Source organism: Mya arenaria, chromosome 12 (genome assembly GCF_026914265.1).
Source record: "Mya arenaria isolate MELC-2E11 chromosome 12, ASM2691426v1".
NCBI lineage: Eukaryota > Metazoa > Mollusca > Bivalvia > Myida > Myidae > Mya > Mya arenaria.
Window position 1 is genome coordinate 6,281,960 of NC_069133.1, and position 9,584 is coordinate 6,291,543.

The 9,584-nt window shown below is 38.7% G+C and overlaps 1 protein-coding gene across 4 annotated transcripts in view; it reads right to left on the reverse strand.

The window, feature by feature from the left end:
• The window catches only part of LOC128211492 (antiviral innate immune response receptor RIG-I-like), a 32,645-nt gene extending 24,164 nt beyond the window's left edge, over window positions 1-8,481 (reverse strand). For 3 of the 4 annotated variants that reach the window (XM_052916345.1, XM_052916346.1, XM_052916343.1), the window contains exons 1-2: window positions 8,246-8,481; window positions 7,708-7,842 (exon numbers count right to left, since the gene is read on the reverse strand). In XM_052916345.1, coding sequence (XP_052772305.1) covers window positions 7,708-7,840 — 133 coding nt within the window. In that variant the 5' untranslated portion in view covers window positions 7,841-7,842; window positions 8,246-8,481. Of the gene's footprint in view, window positions 1-7,707; window positions 7,843-8,041; window positions 8,219-8,245 lie in introns of those variants that run through there. The other variant, XM_052916344.1, reaches the window with a different exon arrangement.
• Between the last annotated feature and the right edge of the window lie 1,103 nt (window positions 8,482-9,584).

Consider the following 9,584-nt stretch of genomic DNA (forward strand, 5'->3'; position numbering starts at 1 on the left):
GCAGTGTTGTGTGGATAGTTTCATATATTGGGGCACTATGCAGTGTTGTGTGGATAGTTGCATATTGGGGCATTATGCAGTGTTGTGTGGATAGTTTCATATATTGGGGCACTATGCAGTGTTGTGTGGATAGTTGCATATATAGAGGCACTATGCAGTGTTGTGTGGATAGTTGCATATAATGGGGCACTATGCAGTGTTGTGTGGATAGTTTCATATATTGGGGCACTATGCAGTATTGTTTGAATAGTTGCATATATTGGGGCACTATGCAGTGTTGTGTGGATAGTTTCATATATTGGGGCACTATGCAGTGTTGTGTGGATAGTTGCATATATAGGGGCACTATGCAGTATTGTGTGGATAGTTGCATATATTGGGGCACTATGCAGTGTTGTGTGTACAGTTGCTTATATTGGGGCACTATGCAGTGTTGTGTGGATAGTTGCATATATAGGGGCATAATGCAGTGTTGTGTGTATAGTTTCATATATTGGGGCACTTTGCAGTGTTGTGTGGATAGTTTCATATATAGGGGCATTATGCAGTGTTGTGTGGATAGTTGCATATATGGGGGCACTATGCAGTGTTGTGTGGATAGTTTCATATATTGGGGCACTATGCAGTATTGTTTGAATAGTTGCATATATTGGGGCACTATGCAGTGTTGTGTGGATAGTTTCATAAATTGGGGCACTATGCAGTGTTGTGTGTATAGTTTCATATATAGGGGCACTATGCAGTTTTGTGTGTATAGTTGCATATATTGGGGCACTATGCAGTGTTGTGTGGATAGTTGCATATATAGGGGCACTATGCAGTGTTGTGTGGATAGTTGAATATATAGGGGCACTATGCAGTGTTGTGTGGATAGTTGCATATATAGGGGCACTATGCAGTGTTGTGTGTATAGTTGCATATATAGGGGCACTATGCAGTGTTGTGTGGATAGTTTCATATATTGGGGCACTATGCAGTGTTGTGTGGATAGTTGCATATATAGGGGCACTATGCAGTATTGTGTGGATAGTTGCATATATTGGGGCACTATGCAGTATTGTGTGGATAGTTGCATATATTGGGGCACTATGCAGTATTGTGTGGATAGTTTCATATATTGGGGCACTATGCAGTATTGTGTGGATAGTTGCATATATTGGGGCACTATGCAGTGTTGTGTGGATAGTTTCTTATATAGGGGCACTATGCAGTGTTGTGTGGATAGTTGCATATATAGGGGCACTATGCAGTATTGTGTGGATAGTTGCATATATTGGGGCACTATGCAGTGTTGTTTGGATAGTTTCATATATTGAGGCACTATGCAGTGTTGTGTGTATAGTTGCATATATAGTGGCACTATGCAGTGTTGTGTGAATAGTCTCATATATAGGAGCACTATGCAGTATTGTGTGGATAGATTCATATATTAGGGCACTATGCAGTGTTGTGTGTACAGTTGCTTATATTGGGGCACTATGCAGTGTTGTGTGGATAGTTTCATATATTGGGGCACTATGCAGTGTTGTGTGGATAGTTGCATATATAGGGGCACTATGCAGTATTGTGTGGATAGTTGCATATATTGGGGCACTATGCAGTATTGTGTGGATAGTTGCATATATTGGGGCACTATGCAGTATTGTGTGGATAGTTTCATATATTGGGGCACTATGCAGTATTGTGTGGATAGTTTCATATATTGGGGCACTATGCAGTGTTGTGTGGATAGTTTCTTATATAGGGGCACTATGCAGTGTTGTGTGGATAGTTGCATATATAGGGGCACTATGCAGTATTGTGTGGATAGTTGCATATATTGGGGCACTATGCAGTGTTGTTTGGATAGTTTCATATATTGAGGCACTATGCAGTATTGTGTGGATAGTTTCATATATTGGGGCACTATGCAGTATTGTGTGGATAGTTGCATATATTGGGGCACTATGCAGTGTTGTGTGGATAGTGGCATATATTGGGGCACTATGCAGTGTTGTGTGGATAGTTGCATATATAGGGGCACTATGCAGTATTGTGTGGATAGTTGCATATATTGGGGCACTATGCAGTATTGTGTGGATAGTTGCATATATTGGGGCACTATGCAGTATTGTGTGGATAGTTGCATATATTGGGGCACTATGCAGTATTGTGTGGATAGTTGCATATATTGGGGCACTATGCAGTATTGTGTGGATAGTTTCATATATTGGGGCACTATGCAGTATTGTGTGGATAGTTGCATATATTGGGGCACTATGCAGTGTTGTGTGGATAGTTTCTTATATAGGGGCACAATGCAGTGTTGTGTGGATAGTTGCATATATAGGGGCACTATGCAGTATTGTGTGGATAGTTGCATATATTGGGGCACTATGCAGTGTTGTTTGGATAGTTTCATATATTGAGGCACTATGCAGTGTTGTGTGTATAGTTGCATATATAGTGGCACTATGCAGTATTGTGTGGATAGTTGCATATATTGGGGCACTATGCAGTGTTGTGTGTATAGTTGCATATATTGGGGCACTATGCAGTGTTGTGTGGATAGTTGCATATATAGGGGCACTATGCAGTGTTGTGTGGATAGTTGAATATATAGGGGCACTATGCAGTGTTGTGTGGATAGTTGCATATATAGGGGCACTATGCAGTGTTGTGTGTATAGTTGCATATATAGGGGCACTATGCAGTGTTGTGTGGATAGTTTCATATATTGGGGCACTATGCAGTGTTGTGTGGATAGTTGCATATATAGGGGCACTATGCAGTATTGTGTGGATAGTTGCATATATTGGGGCACTATGCAGTATTGTGTGAATAGTCTCATATATAGGAGCACTATGCAGTATTGTGTGGATAGATTCATATATTAGGGCACTATGCAGTGTTGTGTGTACAGTTGCTTATATTGGGGCACTATGCAGTGTTGTGTGGATAGTTTCATATATTGGGGCACTATGCAGTGTTGTGTGGATAGTTGCATATATTAGGGGCACTATGCAGTATTGTGTGGATAGTTGCATATATTGGGGCACTATGCAGTATTGTGTGGATAGTTGCATATATTGGGGCACTATGCAGTATTGTGTGGATAGTTTCATATATTGGGGCACTATGCAGTATTGTGTGGATAGTTTCATATATTGGGGCACTATGCAGTGTTGTGTGGATAGTTTCTTATATAGGGGCACTATGCAGTGTTGTGTGGATAGTTGCATATATAGGGGCACTATGCAGTATTGTGTGGATAGTTGCATATATTGGGGCACTATGCAGTGTTGTTTGGATAGTTTCATATATTGAGGCACTACGCAGTGTTGTGTGTATAGTTGCATATATAGTGGCACTATGCAGTGTTGTGTGAATAGTCTCATATATAGGAGCACTATGCAGTATTGTGTGGATAGATTCATATATTAGGGCACTATGCAGTGTTGTGTGTACAGTTGCTTATATTGGGGCACTATGCAGTGTTGTGTGGATAGTTGCATATATAGGGGCATAATGCAGTGTTGTGTGTATAGTTTCATATATTGGGGCACTATGCAGTGTTGTGTGGATAGTTTCATATATAGGGGCATTATGCAGTGTTGTGTGGATAGTTGCATATATTGGGGCACTATGCAGTGTTGTGTGGATAGTTTCATATATTGGGGCACTATGCAGTATTGTGTGGATAGTTGCATATATTGGGGCACTACGCAGTGTTGTGTGGATAGTTTCATATATTTGGGTACTATGCAGTATTGTGTGTATAGTTGCATATATAGGGGCACTATGCAGTATTGTGTGGATAGTTGCATATATTGGGGAACTATGCAGTGTTGTGTGGATAGTTGCATATTGGGGCACTATGCAGTATTGTGTGGATAGTTGCATATATTGGGGCACTACGCAGTGTTGTGTGGATAGTTTCAAATATTTGGGTACTATGCAGTATTGTGTGTATAGTTGCATATATAGGGGCACTATGCAGTGTTGTGTGGATAGTTGCATATCTTGGGGCACTATGCAGTGTTGTGTGGATAGTTGCATATATTGGGGCACTATGCAGTGTTGTGTGGATAGTTTCATATATTGGCGCACTATGCAGTTTTGTGTGGATAGTTGCATATATTTGAGCACTATGCAGTGTTGTGTGGATAGTTTCATATATAGGGGCACTATGCAGTGTTGTGTGGATAGTTGTATATTTTGGTGCACCATACAGTGTTGTGTGGATAGTTGCATATATTTGGGCACTATGCAGTGTTGTGTGGAAAGTTTCATATATAGGGGCACTATGCTGTACTATGTGGACAGTTGAATATATTGGGGCACTATGCAGTGTTGTGTGTATAGTTGCATATATAGTAGCACTATGCAGTGTTGTGTGGATAGTTTCATATATTGGGGAACTATGCAGTGTTGTGTGGATAGTTGCATATATCGGGGCACTATGCAGTGTTGTGTGGATAGTTGCATATATAGGGGCACTATGCAGTGTTGTGTGGATAGTTTCATATATTGGGGCACTATGCAGTGTTGTGTGGATAGTTGCATATATTGGGGCACTATGCAGTGTTGTGTGGATAGTTTCATATATTGGTGCACTATGCAGTGTTGTGTGGATAGTTGCATATATAGGGGCACTATGCAGTGTTGTGTGGATAGTTTCATATATTTTGTGGCACTATGCAGTGTTGTGTGGATAGTTGCATATATTGAGGCACTATGCAGTGTTGTGTGGATAGTTTCATATGTTAGGGCACTATGCAGTGTTGTTTGGATAGTTTCATATATTGGGGCACTATGCAGTGTTGTGTGGATAGTTGCATACATAGGGGCATTATGCAGTGTTGTGTGGATAGTTTCATATGTTGGGGCACTTTGCAGTGTTGTGTGGATAGTTGCATATATTGGGGCACTATGCAGTGTTGTGTGGATAGTTACATACATAGGGGCACTATGCAGTGTTTTGTGGATAGCTGCATATATTGGGGCACTACGCAATGTTGTGTGGATAGTTTCATATATTTGGGTACTATGCAGTATTGTGTGTATAGTTGCATATATAGGGGCAATATGCAGTGTTGTGTGAATAGTTGCATATATAGGGGCACTATGCAGTGTTGTGTGGATAGTTTCATATATAGGATAACTATGCAGTATTGTGTAGATAGTTGCATATATTGGGGCACTATGCAGTGTTGTGTGAATAGTTGCATATATAGGGGCACTATGCAGTGTTGTGTGGATAGTTTCATATATTGGATCACTATGCAGTGTTGTGTGGATAGTTGCATATATTTGGGCACTATGTAGTATTGTGTGGATAGTTGCATATTTTGGGGCACCATACGGTGTTGTGTGGAGAGTTTCATATATTGGGGCACTATGCAGTGTTGTGTCAATAGTTTCATATAATGGGGCACTAGGCAGTGTTGTGTGGATAGTTGCATATATTTGGTTACTATGCAGTTTTGTGTGGATAGTTGCATATATTGGGGCACTAGGCAGTGTTGTGTGGATAGTTGCATATATTTGGTTACTATGCAGTTTTGTGTGGATAGTTGCATATATTGGGGCTCTAGGCAGTGTTGTGTGGATAGTTGCATATATTTGGGGCACTATGCAGTGTTGTGTGGATAGTTGCATATATTGGGGCACTATGCAGTGTTGTGTGGATAGTTTCATATATTGGGGCACTGTGCAGAATTGTGTGGATAGTTTCATATATATGGGGCACTATGCAGTGTTGTGTGGATAGTTTCATATATTGAGGCACTATGCAGTGTTGTGTGGATAGTTTCATATATCGGGGCGCTATGCAGTGTTGTGTGGATAGTTTCATATATTTGGGCACTATGCAGTATTGTGTGGATAGTTTCATATATTGGGGCACTATGCAGTGTTGTGTGAATAGTTTCATATATTGGATCACTATGCAGTGTTGTGTGGATAGTTGCATATATTTGGGGCACTATGCAGTGTTGTGTGGATAGTTTCATATATAGGGGCACTATGCAGTGTTGTGTGGATAGTTTCATTTATTAGGGCACTGTGCAGAATTGTGTGGATAGTTTCATATTTATGGGGGCACTATGCAGTGTTGTGTGGATAGTTTCATATATATGGGGGCACTATGCAGTGTTGTGTGGATAGTTTCATATATGGGGGCACTATGCAGTGTTGTGTGGATAGTTTCATATATATGGGGGCACTATGCAGTGTTGTGTGGATAGTTGCATATATTTGCTCACTATGCAGTGTTGTGTGGATAGTTTCATATATTGGGTTACTATGCAGTGTTTTGTGGATAGTTTCATATATTTGGGCACTATGCAGTGTTGTGTGGATAGTTTCATATATTGAGGCACTATCCAGTGTTGTGTGGAAAGTTTCATATATATGGGGCACTATGCAGTGTTGTGTGGATAGTTGCATATATTTGGGCACTATGCAGTGTTTTGTGGATAGTTTCATATATTGGGTTACTATGCAGTGTTGTGTGGATAGTTTCATATATTTGGGTGCTATGCAGTGTTTTGTGGATAGTTTCATATATGGGGGCACTATGCAGTGTTGACTGGAAAGTTGCATATATTTGGGGCACTATGTTGTGTTGTGTGGATAGTTTCATATATTGGGGCACGATGCAGTGTTGTGTGGATAGTTTTATATATGGGGGCACTATGCAGTGTTGTGTGGATAGTTTTATATATTGGGGCATTATGCAGTGTTGTGTGGAGAGTTTCATATATCGGGGCACTATGCAGTGTTGTGTGGATAGTTGAATATATTAAGGCTCCCACGTTTACATATTTTTGTAAAGATGTACACGGTACATGAAAACGAACCGATGCCGTTTAGGAAAGGTAAAAAAATACTTCCTGTACGTACATATATAATAGATATCTTCATGTTTCATTGATCAAGATGAATAATCACCGCTTGTATTCTAGTAGGCATGGATTACAGTATCCAATTTCAACTTTCTGTTTACCTGTTTATTTTAAATCTTAGCGGAAATTAATCCAATATTTTCTTTTTTAAATTCCCGATCGTTCATTCATATCCACGCTCTATTAACACATGTTGTAATGTCATGATTTTCTATTTTAATCAGAGTGTCCTCTCAATGGGGATTATTGTTAAACAATACTAAACATATTAATTTAGAAATTCGTTTTCACTATTTATCTTCGGGAACAAAGCAAATTACCGTTAATCAGCATGTTAGCACGTACTACAGTTTTTTGTTTACGAGATTTGTGGACGGGTGAATGTGTATATTAACAAATTCTGCGGTCTTGTCTAATAGATTTATGGGCGTGCTTCAAATGATTCGTCATTTTCCCTGTATTTCCTCCCGAAAACGATAATTCCGTTCAACAGAAGTTGCACTTAACCTTCGTACGACAATCTTTTTCAAATTTAGTGAAATGTTGCCACACTTAACACTGACGAATCCAACCTCGCTAACTGCACACGACACGGAGAATACAGGGAACAATTTCGTACGCTTATAAATAGCGTGACCGTTTCGGTTAAACGGTCTGAGGTTTTGTGAACGTGTACGGCCGAAAAACGACACGATGCCGTTTACACATGTAAACGAGGGAGCCTTAGCTACCATATCAATTAACCAAAATAAGCATCGATAATAAGACACCTTTAAAATCAGAGACATACTCCATATCCTGTTACAAAATATGCATGTACCTTCGTTGAAAACATCATTAGCAGCCAATTGTGATAGAAATGTTGGCTTGTCCAGACATCGTACAATTTCATTCCTCCAAAATTTCAATCTCTCCTCTAGAAGTGACACTTTAGGGTATATGTCTGCAGACATTTCTGAAAACGATTTCTGGACTAGATTTATTCAATCAAAGGGAAATAACTCAAATAACTAGACATCAAAATGAATACATGAGTAATTTTCTAAAAATAAAAAATAAAAAAGGAGAAATTATATTAATTTAAGTATATTAATTATTCCCGGTTCATTCTTTGGTTAGTCATTTATATAAACAAAAATATGTATAATATTTACCAGTTTCATTTACTTTAGGGAGCAGTGCTGAACTCAACGATATATCCCCGTTATTTTGCACGACAGGTTTTGACAAGTTTTAAATCATCCGATCCTGGTAAACAAGCATTTCACTCTCGATAGCTTCATCATTTGCCAACGAAATTGAATGACTTAAAGAATGTCCTAGTTTAAATAAAATAGAACATGAGAAAACTCACGTACCTTGCTATTGTGTTATCATCTCCAATATCACAGTGAAAATATGTTGTCCTGTCCAATGATGCAGTTTGAAATCATTATGGAATCATTTTTGTCAAACTACATATTACCATCATGTAAGTCGTAAGTTTTTTAGAAAATAACAACGTCACAAATGAAGATAAAAAGAATACCGACAAACAGAAGGAAACATATCGATCCTCTTCCTTGCAAGTTTCTAAAAATACCCACAATCTGTTTTCTAAAACTGTACTTTCGCTTTCGATTTCACTTCGATTTAAATAGAAATGTTTGTAGGCCACGTCATTTTTGCATTATGTTTTAGGATAACCCAACTAGAGTTTATGCATTACGACTAATTATAGTTTAGAGTACATTACTTTATTCCAAAGAGGTGTGCATATTATAATCGTACCGTTCGCCCCTTCATTCATCTGTGCGTTCGCCCAACCGGTTTCCGATCTATAACTTGAGAACGCTTTAAAAGCCAAGTGACTTCATAATCGGTTCGTTGTCAAAATAATTGTACGTTGACGGATGTTTTTTATGATTTTTGATATGGCAAATCCTTCACGAACAAATTTTTTTGTACCAAAGGTGGGAAGTTATTCTATTACAAAATACGAGTCCCTTTAAAAAGTGAATCCTGATAAAAAATATCTCTAACATTTTTTACATTTTTACATACATACATCTTCATGTATGCCCAACAATATCATTTAAAGGAACAACAAAAAATATTTCACAACCACTCAATCGTCCTTCGTGGTCATGCGTTACTTTGTTTTGTAAGAAATGTAAGGTGATACGTTCTTTATGTTTTCTGTTATGTCACGCTTATGTGACAAGTCTTCTTGATATCTTTGCTAGTTAAAAGAGTATTATCGACCTGTCCTTTTTTATTGAATAGAATGATAAGTATGTTGAGACCATCTTATCGAGGAATGATTGACAAAATATCGTATGATCAAGATCTTTAATTCAATGTTAAGCGAATAGATGATAAGATTGCCCCGATTTCTGTATCTGAAGACCAGGATTTCTCCGATAGTGAAGGCGATATGATGCCACGGAAGAAGCAGCCTTATGTGGCACTTGGCAAATGTTGGGTTGTTTATTATGTAAAGCCATGGTAAACTAGGGTTTGGGCTTCCAAAGTGCAAAAACAGTCCTTGCTTTATATGTCATATAAATACATTTCTTCCGATGAAATAACAACCCCAATCTTGTCGTATTCAGAATTTTGCTTTGTAACCACAAAGGAAGAAAACATATAAAATTAAAAAGGTAATTGTCCTCACCATTATGGCAGGCCCACAAGAGGAGGCGCAACATCTTACTG